Source organism: Lampetra fluviatilis, unplaced genomic scaffold (genome assembly GCF_964198595.1).
Source record: "Lampetra fluviatilis unplaced genomic scaffold, kcLamFluv1.1 SCAFFOLD_964, whole genome shotgun sequence".
Taxonomy (NCBI): Eukaryota; Metazoa; Chordata; class Hyperoartia; order Petromyzontiformes; family Petromyzontidae; genus Lampetra; species Lampetra fluviatilis.
In genome coordinates, this window is record NW_027621440.1 from 16,899 (window position 1) to 36,656 (window position 19,758).

At 53.3% G+C, this 19,758-nt stretch overlaps 1 protein-coding gene across 1 annotated transcript; it reads left to right on the forward strand.

The window, feature by feature from the left end:
• Positions 1-452: 452 nt before the first annotated feature.
• Positions 453-16,356, forward strand: LOC144955265 (kelch-like protein 1). The gene is made up of 8 exons (XM_078885542.1): positions 453-563; positions 6,025-6,237; positions 6,871-7,057; positions 9,278-9,505; positions 9,991-10,153; positions 11,398-11,610; positions 12,593-12,764; positions 16,297-16,356. The coding sequence occupies exons 1-8, from the start codon at positions 453-455 to the stop codon at positions 16,354-16,356; spliced, it is 1,347 nt and encodes a 448-aa protein (XP_078741668.1).
• The last annotated feature ends 3,402 nt before the right edge of the window (positions 16,357-19,758 follow it).

The following is a 19,758-nucleotide window of genomic DNA, read 5'->3' on the forward strand; positions in this document are numbered from 1 at the left end:
CTCACCACCGATGCCCTCCCCCGCTCTTCTTACTTCAATGTGGGGAGGGAGGCCCGTAATCACAGGGCTGCAGCGGCGCGCCGCCAGGCCGGCGCAGCACACAAGGCGCAAAAGGCGGGAACGCCGCCATCGCGAAAACACTGCCGCGGTGAAAATGGCGGGAACGCCGCTGTGGGAAGTGCGGGAACGCCCACACGTTGAAATGGCGGGAACGCCGGCACGTTGAAGTGGCGGGAAACCCCCGGCATGGTGCAAATGGCGGGAACGCCGGCGCTGTGAAACTGGCGGGAACGCCGCCGCAGTGACATGCAGGAACGCCGGCACCGCCGAAACGGCGCGAACGCCACAGCTGCGTCATCTTGCAATTTCGGCATCACTCACCACACCCGGCCACTCCCTTGCCACCAGCAGCTGGTCGAGTTGACGAGCGACGTCGCTCCAACTCGCCGTCGATGGCGATCAGCCCGGGCTCGCAGCCTCCTCCCATGCAGGCTGCAGTCGCCCATCCCCCGGGGCACATCACCGGGGCCCCAGACTCCGTGGTCGTCGCAGGGAGAGGCCAAGTGCAACCCACACCCTCCATCCGCACCTCCGGTTGGGTCTTGCACTTCGCTGCCAGCTTTTACACCATGGCAGCGAAGGGTACAGCTTCTTCAAATTAATCAGCGAAAGTTCGATGACCACTTCTACACCAAATGTAGTAGGTTCAAATTAGGTGCACACACACGCAACTTGGAGGCAACACTATTTATTAAACGGTAAATAATATAACACTCTACATGAGGTGGTGACCACCTTCCTCAACTCACTAACACTCTGGAACACGACACAGACTGGACCAGGCAGGCAACGGCCTGCCTGGCCCAGGACGACGACTCGGGACTTGACGACCGAAGATGTCTTCACCTTGGAGTACAGTACAACAGCCGCCTCGCTCTGCGTTCACACCACGCTTATATTTGGTTTGGCGTGGCTGGCTCCGCCCCGGCGTGGCTGGCTCTCTTCAGGCCACGCCTCCCTTCCCCGGACACGCCTCACTTCCCCCACCTCTGGGAGGGTCCGGATCCCTCCACCACGTGACCCCCCAGGCACCCCCTTGGGGCCCCCAGCCTTCGTACGGGCCGACACAGTAGTGACCTTTCTCTGTCACTACACTATTGTTGTTGTTGGTGGTGGTGCTATTGTTGTTGTTGTTGGTGGTGCTATTGTTGTTGCTGTTGGTGGTGCTATTGTTGTTGTTGGTGGTGCTATTGTTGTTGTTGGTGGTGGTGCTATTGTTGTTGTTGGTGGTGGTGCTATTGTTGTTGGTGGTGCTATTGTTGTTGTTGGTGGTGCTATTGTTGTTGTTGGTGGTGCTATTGTTGTTGTTGGTGGTGCTATTGTTGTTGTTGGTGGTGCTATTGTTGTTGGTGCTATTGTTGTTGCTGTTGTTGTTCGGAGTGGGTGGGGAGAAGCCACCTCGCCTGGCTCGCGTGCTCTTGCCAAGGAACATCGCCCCCCCCCCCCCCCCCGTGCCTTTTTACGATCCCAACATCACGCTCGACTATAAACCACCGAGCCGGAGTCATAATAATATTTATTATATATATAGTATATTTATTATATATATAGTATATTTATTATATATAGTATGTAACATTTGTGACCTTGGGAAAGACAGTGGCTTTCTCACCTTCGTTCCACACAGCCACCCAGCACCACCACCCCCAACCCCGCCCACAACACCCACCCCACCCACTCACCCCACCCGCTCACCCCACCCGCTCACCCCACCCGCTCACCCCACCCGCTCACCCCACCCGCTCACCCCACCCGCTCACCCCACCCGCTCACCCCACCCGCTCACCCCACCCGCTCACCCCACCCGCTCACCCCACCCGCTCACCCCACCCGCTCACCCCACCCGCTCACCCCATCCACTCACCCCACCCACTCACCCCACCCACTCACCCCATCCACTCACCCCATCCACTCACCCCACCCACTCACCCCACCCACTCACCCCACCCACTCACCCCATCCACTCACCCCATCCACTCACCCCACCCACTCACCCCATCCACTCACCCCACCCACCCCACCCACTCACCCCACCCCAACCAACCCACCCACCCACTCACCCCACCTTAACCAACCCACCCACTCACCCCATCCACTCACCCCACCCCAACCAACCCACCCACCCACCCAACCCACTCACCACCCCCACTCACCCCACCCCATCCACCCCACTCACCCCACCCACTCACCCCACCCACTCACCCCACCCCAACCAACCCACCCAACCCACTCACCACCCCCACTCACCCCACCCCATCCACCCCACTCACCCCACCCACTCACCCCACCCACTCACCCCACCCCAACCAACCCACCCACTCACCCCACCCACTCACCCCACCCACTCACCCCACCCCAACCAACCCACCCCACCCACTCACCACCCCCACTCACCCCACCCACTTCACTCACTCACCCCACCCACTCACCCCACCCACTCACCACCCCCACTCACCCCATCCACTCCATCCACTCCACTCACCCCACCCACTCACCCCACCCACTCACCCCACCCACCCCACTCACCCCAACCAACCCACCCACCCCACCCACTCACCACCCCCACTCACCCCACCCCACTCACCCCACTCACCCCAACCAACCCACCCACCCAACCCACTCACCACCCCCACTCCATCCACTCCACTCACCCCACCCCACTCACCCCACCCCAACCAACCCACCCCACCCACTCACCCCACCCCACTCACCCCACCCCCACTCCATCCACTCCACTCACCCCACCCCACTCACCCCACCCCACCCACTCACCCCACCCCACTCACCCCACCCCACCCACTCACCCCACCCCACTCACCCCACTCACCCCACCCCACTCACCCCACTCACCCCACCCACTCACCCCACCCCACTCATCTGATGATGCTACTACAGGCAGTCCTCGACTTACGATGGAGATGCGTTACGACGACCCCATCATCGTAAGTCGAAAATATCGTAAGTTGAAGATGGCATAGCCTACCCAGGAGTCTTAAAGAATGCTGATAATTTAGCAAAACAGAGCAATTTACAGTACCGTACTGTATACACTATATACTGTATGTATTTATTAATTACAATACTGTATTGCACAGTAAAATGTAAAAGTAAAAAAACAAGGTAATTTCTTAGCCTACCTATATGAACTACAATTTAATGGAACATTTTTTTCAGGAAACAATCCTGTCTGCTATTAATAAAAAAAAACTTCTAACATGCACTGAACGTATCGTATCGTGGTAACCCTAACATGAAATAGCTAAAGCTACGTATCATAGTGTATAGTGTAATGTATAGTGTAGTGTATAGTAGTGTAGTGTATAGTGTAGTGTATAGTGGTGTAGTGTATAGTGTAGTGTATAGTGTGTAGTGTATAGTGTAGTGTGTAGTGTGTAGTGTATAGTGTAGTGTATAGTGTAGTGTATAGTGTGTAGTGTATAGTAGTGTAGTGTAGTGTATAGTGTAGTGTATAGTGTAGTGTATAGTGTGTAGTGTATAGTGTAGTGTATAGTGTAGTGTATAGTGTAGTGTATAGTAGTATAGTGTAGTGTATAGTGGTGTAGTGTATAGTGTAGTGTATAGTGTAGTGTATAGTGTAGTGTGTAGTGTAGTGTATAGTGTGTAGTGTATAGTGTAGTGTATAGTGTAATGTATAGTGTAGTGTATAGTGTGTAGTGTATAGTAGTGTATAGTGTAATGTATAGTGTAGTGTATAGTAGTGTAGTGTATAGTGTAGTGTATAGTGGTGTAGTGTATAGTGTAGTGTATAGTGTGTAGTGTATAGTGTAGTCTGTAGTGTAGTGTGTAGTGTAGTGTATAGTGTGTAGTGTATAGTGTAGCGTATAGTGTAGTGTATAGTAGTGTATAGTATAGTGTATAGTGTCGTGTATACATGCATTGAACGTATCGTAACGTATCATATTGTACTGCTCTGTCCGTCGTCTGCACACTTGATCGATGTTAGGTTTCGATTTAAAGTTTTCGTGACTGCAGGGATTCATCTGAATCAGTCACGAAAGCTTTAAATCGAAATGTTACCGCCACTACGGGCTGGGATTCCACAAAACTTTCTTCACCTGAGGACGGCTGCTTGCGTTGTGGCCGAAACGTCGTGAGAATAATTTTATTAAATTTTATTTTTATTATTTTATTATTTCCCTTCTACGTGACTTTACCGACAGAACCAAGAAGACGGTTTTAGGTTGTTGATGGCAATTTTCTCGTATCGCTCTCGCCATCGTAAAATCGAAAAATCACAAGTCGGACCCCATCGTAACTCGGGGACTTTACCTGTATACCTTACCTGTATATAAAAACAACATGGCCATCTTCGTTCTCTTCAATCATGTGCACCAACAGGGGCTTGTGCACAAACACGTCCACGTACACGTGCAACTCGTGCTCTCTTTTAGCCCCGCCCACCCCCTCCCAATACGTTCCATTCATTGGCTACCACTTTCAGATAAGCCCCGCCCCCCCTCCCAATACGTTCCATTCATTGGCTACCACTTTCAGATAAGCCCCGCCCCCTCTCCCAACACGTTCCATTCATTGGCTACCACATTCTGATAAGCTCCCCCCTCTCCTCTCCTCCCCCTTAACTTGTATTTAAGAACCATTGGAACCTCATTTGCCAGTAAAAAATATGATAATTGGTTTTTTACCCTTCCATCTGGCAACTAAACTGACGCCTTTTTTTACGAGGAGTCATGTTTGCATAGACCACAATACCTGCAGTCATAATGCAAACAAAAAACACAACTCTGATAATGTATGCACTGTCCTTGAAGTTGATTGGTCCACACCCGAGACAGCTTTCCTTAGAGCCTAGTCTCACATGGTGTTGGACCAGATGACGCATGTATTTAAGAACTTGCATCTTGGAATCGCTGCCTCACTTGATGTAGCAAATCTGGCTGTGACGGTCCCACCTGATGACGGAGACTTGCGTTGCCTCCGAAACGTCGTGATTTTTATTATTTTATTTTTATTAATTTTAATTTCATTTTTTTTACCCACGTGACTTTACCGAAAAAACTAAGAGTATGTATAGCCGCATCAAACCTCACAAAAATAATATTCAGGGGTCTACCTTGGCTCCTCCCACCCTCAACCAGTATATATACAAGGACTGTTTTCTTGGTATTTCTCTCACTTGATACAGCAATCGTGCTGTGACGGTTCCACCTGAAGACGGAAGCTTGTGTTGCCTCCGCAACGTCGTGATTTTTATTTTATTTTAATTTTACTTTTATTAATTTAAAATTTTTACCTACGTGACTTTACCGAAAAAACCCTAAGAATACGGAAGCTTGTGTTGCCTCCGAAACTTCGTGATTTTTATTTCATTTTTATTTAACTTTTATTAATTTAAATGTTTTACCTACGTGACTTTACCGAAAAAACCTAAGAATACGGAAGCTTGTGTTGCCTCCGAAACTTCGTGATTCTTATTTCATTTTTATTTAACTTTTATTAATTTAAATGTTTTACCTACGTGACTTTACCGAAAAAACCCTAAGAATACGGAAGCTTGTGTTGCCTCCGAAACTTCGTGATTTTTATTTCATTTTTATTTAACTTTTATTAATTTAAATGTTTTACCTACGTGACTTTACCGAAAAAAACCCTAAGAATACGGAAGCTTGTGTTGCCTCCGAAACTTCGTGATTTTTATTTCATTTTTATTTAACTTTTATTAATTTAAATGTTTTACCTACGTGACTTTACCGAAAAAACCTAAGAATACGGAAGCTTGTGTTGCCTCCGAAACGTCGTGATTTTTATTTTATTTTTATTTTATTAATTTTTATGTTTTACCTACGTGACTTTACCGAAAAAAACCCCAAAAATATCAATCCTTGCAGTCACGAAAGCTTCAAATCTAGAACATGTATAGGACCCATCCATGTCGTAATTTCGTCGTTGTCTGTCCGTCCCGTCCGTCCGTCCCGTACTCGGCAGGACAACTTCGCCTCTGTGTGCAGCTGTCACGAGTTCCTGACGCTCTCACCCAAGGACCTGCGGCAACTCATCTCGAGCGACGAGCTCAACGTGAGCGGCGAGCGGTGGGTGCTGGAGGCGCTACTCGTCTGGGTGCGTCACGACCCGGACACGCGGCGCGCCACCCTGCCCGGCCTGCTCGTCCACGTGCGGCTGCCGCTGCTGCCCCCCCAGGTGGGGGCTGGGGGGCAGCGGGGGGGGGGCAGCGGGGGGGGGGGGGATGGAGGATTTGCGTGAACGGTCGCGCGGTTTTGGGAGGAGTTTGGGTGGTCGTGGTTGATGGTGGTGAGGGTGGTGGTGAATGTGATGCTGATGATGGTGGTGAAGATGATGGTGGTGAAGATGATGATGATGGTGAAGATGATGATGGTGAAGATGATGATGATGTTGATGATGGTGATGATGATGGTGAAGATGATGATGATGGTGAAGATGATGATGGTGAAGATGATGATGGTGAAGATGATGATGATGGTGAAGATGATGACGCTGATGATGGTGAAGACGATGCCGACGCTGATGATGCTGCTGCTGATGGTGAAGACGATGCCGACGCTGCTGTTGATGATGATGATGCTGATGATGATGGTGATGCTGATGATGATGGTGATGACGATGGTGAAGATGACGCTGATGATGCTGATGATGGTTAAGATGATGCTGACGCTGATGATGCTGATGGTGAAGACGATGCCGACGCTGATGATGATGCTGATGATGATGGTGAAGACGATGCCGACGCTGCTGCTGCTGATGCTGCTGCTGCTGATGATGATGGTGAAGAACGACGCGTTGTGTGTCGGCCAGCTCCTGGCAGACCTGGAGTCGAACGCGCTCTTCCGAGAGGACATCGACTGCCAGCGGCTGCTGTTGGAGGCCATGACGTGTCACCTGCTGCCCGAGGGCCGTGCCCTCCTGCACAGCCCACGTGTCAGACCGCGCAAGTCCACGGTGGGACTCCTGTACGCCGTGGGGGGAGTGGATGGCGTCGAGGGTGAGTGTGTGTGGGTGAGTGTGTGTGGGTGGGTGTGTGTGTGGGTGAGCTCCTCCGGCAGGCAAGGCTGCGTTGGCTGGGTCATGTAGCCCGCATGCCCAGCCACCGCATGCCTAAACAGCTTTTGTTCGGCCGGATCGAGGGGGCTAAACGGGCGCGGCACGGGCTAGAGAAGAGATGGAGTGATGTGGTACAGGAGGACGTGGAGCTGAGTGGACTTGCCGATGACTGGTACCAGCGGTGTCAAGATCGGCCTCAGTGGAGGAGGCTCGTGAAGGACGCTACTGGGCAATTGGAGGCAGTCGCCCTCCAACAACAACGGAGGGCGGAGGAGCGACGCTCACAACAATGAGCGGAGCGCCGGGTGGCTAAAGCACAGCAAGTTGGCACAGTAGGGGGCACAGGTGGTGCATCAGCCAGTCATCTCAGTCAGTCGACCCGTGGCACCTGGGTCTGCCCCGTGACCTCCTGCCAGAGGGCGTTCGACACTTCACGTGGCCTCAGGGTGCACATGGCCTGGCACAAGCGTCGTGGTGACGTCACCGCCACTTAGTGGCGAATGGCGGTTGTTGTTGTTGTTGTTGTTGTGTGGGTGGGTGGGTGAGTGGGTGGGTGTGAGTGTGTGGGTGTATGTGTGTGTGAGAGTGTGAGTGTGTGTGTGTGGGTGAGTGTGTGTGTGTGGGTGAGTGTGTGTGGGTGGGTGTGTGTGTGGGTGGGTGGGTGAGTAGGTGTATGTGTGTGTGTGTGTGGGTGAGTGTGTGTGTGTGGGTGAGTGTGTGTGTGTGGGTGAGTGTGTGTGTGTGGGTGAGTGTGTGTGTGTGGGTGAGTGGGTGGGTGTGAGTGTGTGGGTGTATGTGTGGGTGAGTGTGTGTGTGAGTGGGTGTGAGAGTGTGTGTGGGTGAGTGTGTGTGAGTGGGTGTGAGAGTGTGTGTGGGTGAGTGGGTGGGTGTGTGTGTGGGTGTGTGAGTGAATATGTGAGTGTGGGTGAGTGTGTGGGCGAGTGTGTGAGGGAGTGTGTGAGTGAGTGTGTGAGTGAATATGTGAGTGAGTGTGTGGGTGATTGTGTGTGTGGGTGTGAGCGTGAGAGGGTGTGTGAGTGCGTGTGTGTGCGTGAGTGCTTGAGTGTCTGTGTGAGTGCGTGTGTGTGTGAGAGTGTGTGTGTGAGAGTGTGTGCGTGTGTGTGTGAGTGTGTGAGTGTGCGTGTGTGTGTGAGTGCGTGTGTGTGTGAGAGTGTGTGCGTGTGTGTGAGTGTGTGTGTGAGTGTGTGAGTGTGCATGTGTGTGAGTGTGTGAGTGTGTGAGTGTGCGTGTGAGTGTGTGAGTGTGTGTGAGTGTGTGTGTGAGTGCGTAGATCGCCAGTTATGGCTGCAGGGTTTTGGTAGTACATGTTGTTTGAGTCGTTATTGTGAAAATTCCGTCACAGTTCATATGATCACTGTTCCATTGCTTTCATGGCTTTATTTTGGTGATTTCGAAAAGTGTATTGGTTTAGCCATGTTTGTGTTGTTGTAGTACAGAGTTAGACTGTTGGCCTTAATCTAAGTTGTCTTGTGGTTGTTGTTGTTTTACTTGCATCCCACTGGGATTTTTGCACACAGCGTTGGTGTACGGTGCTTTTTTTCTGCAATATTTTGCTGTCTTTTCTTGGATTTTCTGTTTGCACTCAGTCACATATTCACTTCAAGATGTTTTCCTTTTTTTTCGATTTAAAGCTTTCGTGACTGCAGGGATTCATCTTCTTGGTTCTTTCGGTGAAGTCACGTAGAATGGAAATAATAAAATAAAAGTAATAAAAATAATAAAATAAAAAAAATTTGTGATTTTTTTATTTTATAGAATGCAAATAATAAAATAATAAAAATAAAACCTTTTAAAAGACTTTTTTTATTATGTTATATATTTTTTTTATTTTCCAGTATATAAAATGGAAATAATAAAAGAAGTATTTCCCATTACCTATTTTTATTATTTCATTATTTCCAGCCTATAAAATGGAAATAATAAAATAATGATAAAAATTCCCCGTTATAAAATACTTATTTTATTATGTTTTATTTCCATTACTTTATTATTTCCATTCTACGTGACTTTACCGAAAGAACCAAAAAGATGTTTTCCTGTTCGTGTTTTAGTTTTTTTATTTATTGCGCTTGCACCCGATTCAAGAGCCGAACAGCTCACAGGGCTCTCCACCTAACACACGAATTTGACCTTGAACCAGGCGAGGCCACAGTGGAGAGTTTCGACGTCCGACGCGGCCGCTGGGCGACCGTTGGCACGATGAGTGGCCGCCGCCTGCAGTTCGGCGTGGCGCTGGTGGAGGGGGCCTTGCTGGTGGTGGTGGGGGGCCGTGACGGCCTCAAGACCCTCAACTCGGCGCAGGCGCTCTGCCTGCGCACGGGGGCCTGGAATGAGCTGCCCCACATGGCCACGCACAGGCACGGACTGGGTAAGGCGCCAACTCCATCGCCCGTCCGTTTTTTTTTTAAACATTTCATTTTTTTATAATATTTTTTTCTAATATTTTTTGAATAATATTTTTTTAAATAATATGTTTTTTAATAATATTTTTTTTTATAATATTTTTTCTAATAATATTTTTTGAATAATATTTTTTTAATAATATTTTTTTTAATAATATTTTTTTTTAATATTTTTTTTTATAATATTTTTTTAAATAATATTTTTTTAAATAATATTTTTTTTAATAATATCTTTTTTATGATCTTTTTTTTTTACTAACTCACACATAGGCTACGAACCCATAAACCTGGCTTACAAACCCATACACTTGGCTTCAGGACCCACAAACCTGGCTTATCAGTGGGACAATCTTAATATACATTTTATTTGATTCTTCTTTTTTTTTCTTTTTTACAGGCTAACCCTAACCCTAACCACTGCCTCCCCTGACCTCACGTCCCTGGTGTGTAGGGGTGGCGGTTCTGGGGGGCCCTCTGTACGCGGTGGGGGGCCACGACGGCTGGAGCTACCTGAGCTCGGTGGAGCGCTGGGACCCCCAGACGGGGCGATGGAGCTTCGTGGCTCCGCTGGGGAGCGCACGCAGCACTGCGGGAGTCGCCGTTCTGCAGGGGAAGTGAGCGGCGAAGTGACCACCACCACCACAACAACAACTCGTCCACTCATCCAGCCACTCACCCACTCACCCACCCAACCAACCCCTCACCCACTCACTCACTCATCCACCCACTAACTCACCCACCCACCAACTCACCCACTCAATCACTAACTTACTCGAACACCCACTCACCCACCCACCCACTCACTCACTCACTCACCCACTCACTCACTCACTCACTCACTCACCCACTCACTCACTCACCCACTCACTCACTCACTCACTCACTCACCCACCCACTCACTCACTCACCCACTCACTCACTCACCCACCCACCCACCCACTCACTCACTCACCCACTCACTCACTCACTCACCCACTCACCCACTCAATCACTAACTTACTCGAACACCCACTCACCCACCCACCCACTCACTCACTCACCCACCCACCCACCCACTCACTCACTCACCCACTCACCCACTCACTCACTCACCCACTCACTCACTCACTCACCCACCAGACGGGGCGATGGAGCTTCGTGGCTCCGCTGGGGAGCGCACGCAGCACCGCGGGAGTCGCCGTGCTGCAGGAGAAGTGAGCGGCGAAGTGACCACCACCACCACCACAACAACAACAACAACCCGTCCACTCATCCAGCCACTCACCCACTCATTCACTCATCCACTCACTCACCCACCCAACCAACCCCTCACCCACTCACTTACTCACTCATCTACCCACTTACCCACCCACCCACCCACTCATTCACTCATCCACCCACTCACCCACCTAACCAACCATTCACCCACCCACTCACTCATTCATCCACCCACTCACTCACCCACCCACCCACTCACCCACCCACCCACCCACTCATCCTCCCACTCACTCACTCACCCACCCACCCACTCACCCACCTACTCACCCACCCACCCACTCATCCTCCCACTCACTCACTCACTCACCCACCCACCCACTCACCCACCCACTCACCCACCCACCCACTCACCCACTCACTCACCCACTCACCCTCTCACTCACCCCCTTACCCACCCACCCACCCACTCACTCACCCACCCTCTGACCCCCTTACCCACCCACTCACCCACTCACCCACTCACCCCCTGACCCACCCACTCACCCACTCACCCACCTACCCACTCACCCACCCACTCACCCACTTACCCACCCACTCACCCACCTACCCACTCACCCACCCACTCACCCACCCACCCACCACCCACCCCATGCCCGCGCAGGCTGTTTGCGGTGGGCGGTCGAGACGGGGCCTCGTGCCTGCGCTCCGTCGAGAGCTACGACCCCCATGCGGACCGCTGGAGGCCGCGGGCCCCGCTCTGCGTGGACCGCGGCGGGCCCGGAGTGGCCGCCTGCCACGGCCGCCTCTACGCCGTCGGGGGCCACAGCAGCCCCACGGCCAGCCACGGGGCACGCATCCTCGACTGCGTGGAGAGGTGCGGGGGGTGGGGGGGGGGTAGAGGGTGGAGGTGGGGGGGAGATATGGGAGAGGTGGGGTGAATGGGGGTGGAGAGATGGGGGAGGTGGAGGGAGATGGGGGAGGTGGGGGGGGGGGAGATGGAGGGAGATGGGGGAGATGGGGGGGGGGGGAGATGGGAGGGAGGTGGGTGGAGATAGGGGAGGTGGGGGGTGGGGGGAGGTGGGGAAGGGAGAGAATGTGGAAGTGGGGGGGGGGGGAGATGGGGGAGGTGGGGGGAGAGATGGGAGGGAGGTGGGGGAGGCGGGGAGGGGAGATGGGGGGAGAGATGGGGAAGGTGGGGGGGGGAGAGATAGGAGGGAGGTGGGGGTAGGAGATGGGGGAGGTGGGGGGGAGATGGGGGGGTAGAGGTGAGAAGGGAGGGAGAGATGGGTGAGGTGGGGGGGAGAGGTTGGCTACGTACGGTGCGAAAGAAGGTCAACATACACCCCTCCCCCCCCGTGTCACTCGCTACCCACTCCCCCTGCCCCATGTTCACCCCCCCCCCCCCGTGCTTCCCCCACCCTCCCCCGTGCCCCCTCCCCCCATCCCCCCCTCCCCCCTCTCCCTCCTCCCCCGGTGGCTCCTCCCCCCCTCCCCCGGTGCCCCCTCCACTCACCCCCTCCCCCCGTGCCCCCTCCCCCCTCTCCCCTCCCCCCCTCCCACCGTGCCCCCTCCCCCCGTGCCCCCTCCCCCCCTCCCCCGGTGCCCCCTCCCCCCGTGCCCCCTCCCCCGCGCCCCCTCCCTCCCTCCCACCGTGCCCCCTCCCCCCCTCCCCCCCTCCCCCCGTGCCCTCTCCCCCCCTCCCCCTGTGCCCCCTCCCCCGCGCCCCCTCCCCCCCTCCCCCCGTGCCCCCGCCCCCCCTCCCCCCGTGCCCCCTCCCCCCGTGCCCCCTCCCCTCCCCCCGTGGCCCCTCCCCCCCTCCCCCCTCCCCCCTCCCTCCCCCCCTCCCCCTCCCCCAGGTACGACCCCCAGACGGAGTCGTGGAGCCGCGTGTCCCCGCTGGGCGTGCCGCGTGACGCGGTGGGGGTCTGCGTGCTGGGCCACCGGCTCTACGCCGTGGGGGGGCACGACGGGGCCTCGGCCGTGCGCCGCGTGCAGGCCTACGAGGCCCTCGCGGACACCTGGGTCGAGGTGTGTGTGTGTGTCTGTGTGTGTGTGTGTGTGTTAGTGTGTGTGTGTGTTTCTGTCTGTGTGTGTGTGTGTGTCTGTGTGTTAGTGTGTGTGTGTGTCTGTGTGTGTGTTCATGTGTGTGTGTGTGTCAGTGTGTGTGTGTGTGTCAGTGTCTGTGTGTGTCTGTGTGTGTGTGTCTGTGTGTGTGTGTCTGTGTGTGTGTGTCTGTGTGTGTGTGTCTGTGTGGGTGTGTGTGTCTGTGTGTGTGTGTGTCTGTGTGTGTCTGTGTGTGTCTGTGTGTGTATCTGTGTGTCTGTGTGTGTGTCTGTGTGTGTGTCTGTGTGTGTCTGTGTGTGTCTGTCTGTGTGTGTGTGTCTGTGTGTGTCTGTGTGTCTGTGTGTGTGTCTGTCTGTGTGTGTGTGTCTGTGTGTGTGTTAGTGTGTCTGTGTGTCTGTGTGTGTCTGTCTGTCTGTCCGGCAATACAGCCTCCTACCTCCTCGCGGTGCCGGACAGGCAACTCTGTCGTGGGCAGTGCTGTGGGGGGAGGGCCAATGCCTCATTGGCCTCTCCCCTCATGGCGTCTGTGACCACCCACAGTGGCTAAACGGGGGCTCTGGACAGGTGCGAGGGGCTGGTAACCCCTCCACCTTCAATTCATTACCACTAAACCACGAATTAAACATAAATCTGTAACAAATAAGCTTGTGCCGGAGGCTCCGGGGGACAGGCGTCTATGACGTCTCCTGGCCAAACCCCAATTGGCGGAGCCAGGAGATGAATCTTCACCCTCGGGGCTCCTCCAGAAACAACGAAAAACTACTACGGATGGCCACGTGGAATGTTCGAACGCTCACTGCGGAGGAGAGGCTGCCACTCCTTTTCCGGGAGCTGGACCGGTACCCGCCTGGATCTCTGTGGCATTCAGGAGGTCCGGTGGACCGGCTCTGGCTCCTGCCACCATGAGGGGTGGACAGTCCTCTACTCGGGGCAGGAGACTGCCAAACAACAAGGTGTGCCTCTTCTTCTGAACAAAAGAATGAAGGGGGCGTGGGAGCGTGGCGGTGAGGTGTGGGAAGCTGTAAGCCCCAGGCTACTTTGGGCTCGCCTTCCCATCAACCAGAGGCGTGGTGGTCGTGGTTACTTATGTCCCCACTGAAGACGAAAATACGTGGAGGGATGCAGGCAAGGCTTATAAGTCAGATGGCTTCTATGACCTCCTGTCACACGTGCTGGCTAAAGTGGCCCCTCGGGATAAAGTCATCCCTCTTGGGTGAGAGCCGTGAGGGGCTGCACGGATGGGTGGTGGCCGCGGGTTGCTGAGGAGATGGAATCTGCCTCAGTGGCCCGCAATCACAAATCGCTCTTTAATTCCATAAAAAAAAAGTAACCTGCAGCGCCACACCTATTACCATAATTAGGGAAAAGAACGGTGATCCAATCTCCGACCCTCAGGAACAGGTTTGCAAATTTGCTGAGCAATTCTATGAGGTCCTTGGGAGGGGAAATCCCTAAGCCTGGAAAATACCATGGGGCAATGTGGGGATGACCCTGCTGAGGCTGAAATTTGAGGAAGAAGTCACCCCCTGTGAGTGGCTGGCTGAGGTGCCATCTGAGACCAAGAAAGGCACCGGGCAGAGATGATCTCCCAAGCGAAATGCTGAGGGAGAGTGGCGTTTTGTGCACAGACTGCCCTACATGACATCATAACAACAGTCTGGACCACTGGATGGGTTCCGCAAGATTGGAAGGATGCTCTGGTGGTCCCCATTGTTAAGAAGGGAGACCGCACAGACTGTAACAACTACAGGGGCATCTCACTCTTCAGTGTGCCGGGAAAGGTCCTGTCAAGGATTATTCAACATCGCCTTGCTAGGCACGCTGAGGAGAGGCTTGCGGAGCCCCAATATGGTTTCACGAAAGGGCGGTCCTGCACAGATGCCATGTTTTCTGTCCGTCTGCTACAGCAGAGGTGTAGGGAATTCCTACAAAGCCTACATCTCTGCTTTATTGACCTGGTCAAGGCCAATGATACCATTAGTAGGCCTGGGCTCTAGGCTATTCTTCGTGCTTTCGGAGTCCCTGACCCTCTGCTCACGATCATTAAGGACCTTCATGATGGCGAGCGGGCCTGGGTAAAACTACATGACCGGAGTCGGAGCCATTCCCTGTTCATCTTCGGGTGCGACAGGGATGTCCTCTGGCTCCCACATTATTTCACATCTATTTCGACACGTAGTTCGTGAAGCCTTCAGTAGCTGTATCGGAGGAATTTCCATCTGGTACAGATACAATGTGAGGCTTATCGATACCCGGATGCGGTCAAAGGATGGCTCCCTATTGGTCAACCACGTTACGTATCCCGATGATCTGGTGATTGCTGCTCACTCAGAGGAGGAGTTGGAGGGGCTGCTGCTGTACCTGGAGCTTGCCACTAAGAGGTGGGGCCTTACCAAAACCAAGCACCTGCCTGGGTATTTTGTAACATCAAACACTCCACCCCTTCATCTCCTCATTGGTGATGGGGCAGTTGTGGAGAGAGTGGAGAGTTGCCCATACCTGGGCAGTGTGCACATGACCGACTCCGGTTTGATAGCAGAGGTCTCACTCCAAATCAGTCGAGCGGCATTATCTTTCCATCGGTTGCGTAACGCTGTGTGGAAGCTACCTGGTCTGTCGCTCCGCACGCAGCTTCAGGTCTTCTCGGCCACGGTCATTCCCTCCCTTCTCTACGCTTGCGAAACGTGGACCGCCCTAATGGAACATCTTCGCCGGTTACAAACATTTAGGCTGGCCTGCTTACGATCCATCCTGGGTTTAACCAGGCTCGATTGTGTGAGGAGCTCACAAATCCTTGAAAGATCTGGACAAACGCCCATCGGTGAGCTCCTCCGGCAGGCAAGGCTGCGTTGGCTGGGTCATGTAGCCCGCATGCCCAGCCACCGCATGCCTACACAGCTTTTGTTCGGCCCGGATCGAGGGGGCTAAACGGGCGCGGCACGGGCTAGAGAAGAGATGGAGTGATGTGGTACAGGAGGACGTGGAGCTGAGTGGACTTGCCGATGACTGGTACCAGCGGTGTCAAGATCGGCCTCAGTGGAGGAGGCTCGTGAAGGACGCTACTGGGCAGTTGGAGGCAGTCGCCCTCCAACAACAACGGAGGGCGGAGGAGCGACGCTCACAACAACGAGCGGTGCGCCGGGCGGATAAAATACAGCAAGTTGGCACAGGTGGTGCATCAGCCAGTCATCTCAGTCTGCCCCGAGACTTGCCCAACGGGCGTTCGACACTTCACGTGACCTCAACGTGCACCTAGCCTGGCACAAGCGCCGTGGTGATGTCACCGCCACTTAGTCGCGAATGGCGGTCGTTGTTGTTGTACCAGGTGCGTGTGTGTGTACCACTGGGGAGACAAAGGCGGCCGGGCGTGGTGCTGGCCACCCACCCCCCTCGTGTGCAGTGCCGGCCTTCATAGGTGCTGCTCGCTAACAGCACTTGCCCCGACAGTCTGCAAAGGCTACACGGGGGATCTTTGTCCTTGTCTTTGTGTGCCCAGGTGTCTTCTCTGTGCTCGCCACGAGCCGGGGCCTGTGTGGTCGTGGTGAAGTCCACGTGAAGAGGCAGACCAACTCACCACCCCTCCTCACCACCTCCTCACCACCTCCTCACCACCTCCTCACCACCTCCTCACCACCTCCTCACCACCTCCTCACCAGCGCTCCTCACCACCTCCTCACCATCTCCTCACCATTTCTCACCACCGCTTCTCACCACAGCTTCTCACCACAGCTCCTCACCACCTCCTCACCACCACCTCCTCACCACCTCCTCACCACCACCTCCTCACCACCTCCTCACCCCTCCTCACCACCTCCTCACCACCTCCTCACCACCACCTCCTCACCACCTCCTCACCACCACCTCCTCACCACCCCTTCCTTAAGAAGAGAAAGAAAATATAGTAATGAAAAAAGAGAATGAGGAAATGAGAGATGAATGAACCATATGGGGATGAAACTTGGCTAAGTATACTGTTAAGGTTCTAAGAGGAATAAGATTACCACCACTCCTCACCAACGCTCCCGCTCACCCGAGTTCGATTCCCGCTCACGGACACCCAACACAGTCGCGATTTTCTGAACCGGTCCTGGGCCTCCCCTAGGTCGACTCAGCCACAAACGAGTACCTCGTGTGATATCGCCACTGGGGAGACAAAGGCGGCCGGGCGTGGTGCTGGCCACCCCACCCACTGGCCTTCATAGGTGCTGCTGCTCGCTACCAGCACTTGCCCACAACAGCATGTTGAAGGCTACATGGGGGTTCTTTGTCTCTGTGTGCGAGGAGTGGTGGTGCAGTAGTTTGCACACTGCGCTCCGACCTCGGTGACCCGAGTTAGATTCCCGCTGTATGGGTCTCTATGTGGGTCTATGGGTCTCTATGCGAGCTTGTGGGTCTCTATGTGAGTCTATGGGTCTCTATGTGAGTCTACGGATCTCTGTGTGAGTCTGCGGGTCTCTATGTGGGTCTATGGGTCTCTATGTGGGTCTATGGGTCTCTATGCGAGCTTGTGGGTCTCTATGTGAGTCTATGGGTCTCTATGTGAGTCTACGGATCTCTGTGTGAGTCTGCGGGTCTCTATGTGGGTCTATGGGTCTCTATGTGGGTCTATGGGTCTCTATGTGGGTCTATGGGTCTCTATGCGAGCTTGTGGGTCTCTATGTGAGTCTACGGGTCTCTATGTGAGCCTATGGGTCTCTATGTGAGTCTGTGGGTCTATATGCAGGTCTGTGGGTCTCTATGTGAGTCTACGGATCTCTGTGTGAGTCTATGGGTCTCTATGTGAGTCTATGGGTCTCTATGTGAGTCTATGGGTCTCTATGTGGGTCTATGGGTCTCTATGCGAGCTTGTGGGTCTCTATGTGAGTCTACGGGTCTCTGTGTGAGTCTATGGGTCTCTATGTGAGTCTGTGGGTCTATATGCAGGTCTGTGGGTCTCTGTGTGAGTCTACGGATCTCTGTGTGAGTCTATGGGTCTCTATGGGAGTCTATGGGTCTCTATGTGAGTCTACGGATCTCTGTGTGAGTCTGCGGGTCTCTATGTGAGTCTATGGGTCTCTGTGTGAGTCTATGGGTCTCTATGTGAGTCTATGGGTCTCTGTGTGAGTATATGGGTCTCTATGTGGGTTTGCGGGTCTCTATGTGAGTCGACGGGTCTCTATGTGAGTCTGTGGGTCTCTATATGCGTCTATGGGTCTCTCGTGTGAGTATATGGGTCTCTGTGTGAGTCTATGAGTCTCTATGTGAGTCTATGGGTGTCTGTGTGCGTCTATGGGTCTCTGTGTGCGTCTATGGGTCTCTGTGTGCGTCTATGGGTCTCTCGTGTTATTCTGTTGGAAGCCATTTTGTTTGTTGACCACCATTTTGGAAAATGATCGCTTAGCATTAGGATGGTTTTAGTGCATTTCGCATAGACGCCACGGTTCTTATAGTGCAGTAGTTTCCCTCGTAATCAACCAGGTGGTCTATTGCCCTGTGTGTGCGTCTAACCAAGTGGTTAAATGCAAAGGTCGGATGAGACACTTGAGCGTCGGACAACTGCGTGGAACTTCTGCTTATTCAAATCGCCTCCTGGCATGTGGAGTGAACCGTCGGGCAACTTTGCTTCCTCCAAACCATCGAGAGAGGGCTTAGAGAGCGAGAGAGAGAGAGCTAGCACTGGAGATTATTCGTGTAGGCCGGTGATCAACCGAGCACTGGGTTCTTGCTGTGTGCGTGCGTGAGAGCGATTCCCAGTTGGCTTGTAGGCATTGTAAAGGCTTCGGCACTGGGGACATGTTAACCGATACCAACGGGCAGTGTGTGTTGTCACTTTATTTATTTATTCTACCGATCGATCGATCAACCGGAGTGTTGTGTCAGCGGTGTGCTACGGCGAGTTCTCGTTTGAACGCGCGGGGGGCGGCGCGTTCAACGGCGAAAACGATTTCCCCCCCCCCCCCATCATCAAAAATGTAGCCACGGTGAAGATTGGCGAGATACGAAGTCACGGCCGCTGCCGCCACTGCCTTCGCACACCGCGCATTGAGACCACAAAGAGACAAATAACGGGGAGTTTCGCTTCCGCGGCTTTGGCGTATCGTTCCGCGTTACCGTATCCCACCGTACCGAGGCTCGTGAAAGTAGTTCCTCGCCGACCGCTCAGGAACCGCATTATAACGGTGTGTGTGTGTGTTATAACGGGGCACGCGTTATAATGACGCGAGCTCAGCGGTATGACGGTTTTGCGCGTTCTGCGCTATAACGGACGCCTTCCATATTACAAACGGTGCCCGTTTTCGTTATAAACAGCTCCGCGTTTTAATGGTGCGCGTTATAACAGGCGCGTTTCACGTTACAACGGTGCGCGCATTCCTCGTTATGACGACACGCATCCCACGTTATAACGGTGAGCGCGTTCAGCGTTATGACGACACGTCTTCCGCATTATAACGGTGCGCTAATTCCTCGTTATGACGACACGCGTTCGGCATTATGACGACACGCGTCCCCGCGTTATAACGGTGAGCGTGCTTCGCGTTATAACGGTGGGCGGTCCACAAAAAGTGTTCCCCGAGTGGAACAACCGCATTGTATGATAATTGTTTTTTTACCCTTCTATCTGGCAACAAAACTGACACCTTTTTTTACAAGGAGTCATGTTTTCATAGACCGCAATACCTGCAGTCGTAACGCAAACAAAAAACATAACTCTGATAATGTATGCACTGTCCTTGAAGTTAATTGGACAGTGCACATTATCAGAGTTGTGTTTTTGTTTGCATTATGACTGCAGGTATTGTGGTCGATGTAAACGTGACTCTTTGTAAAAAAAAGGTGTCAGTTTTGGCAAATGAGGTTCCAATGGTGTAAACCGCATTGTAGCGAATACTCGTTGTAGTGTGAACGGCACGCACGCTAACCGAGGACTGCCCGTACGTACGTATGTATATCTGCACTTTAATTGAACAAAGATATATAG

Coding starts and splice junctions, on each gene's coding strand:
- LOC144955265 (XM_078885542.1), top strand. CDS start 453: ATGGCGATCAGCCCGGGCTCGCAGCCTCCTCCCATGCAGGCTGCAGTC. Junction 6,238..6,870: donor TGCCGCTGCTGCCCCCCCAG/GTGGGGGCTGGG, acceptor TGTGTCGGCCAG/CTCCTGGCAGACCTGGAGTC. Junction 11,611..12,592: donor ATCCTCGACTGCGTGGAGAG/GTGCGGGGGGTG, acceptor CCCCTCCCCCAG/GTACGACCCCCAGACGGAGT.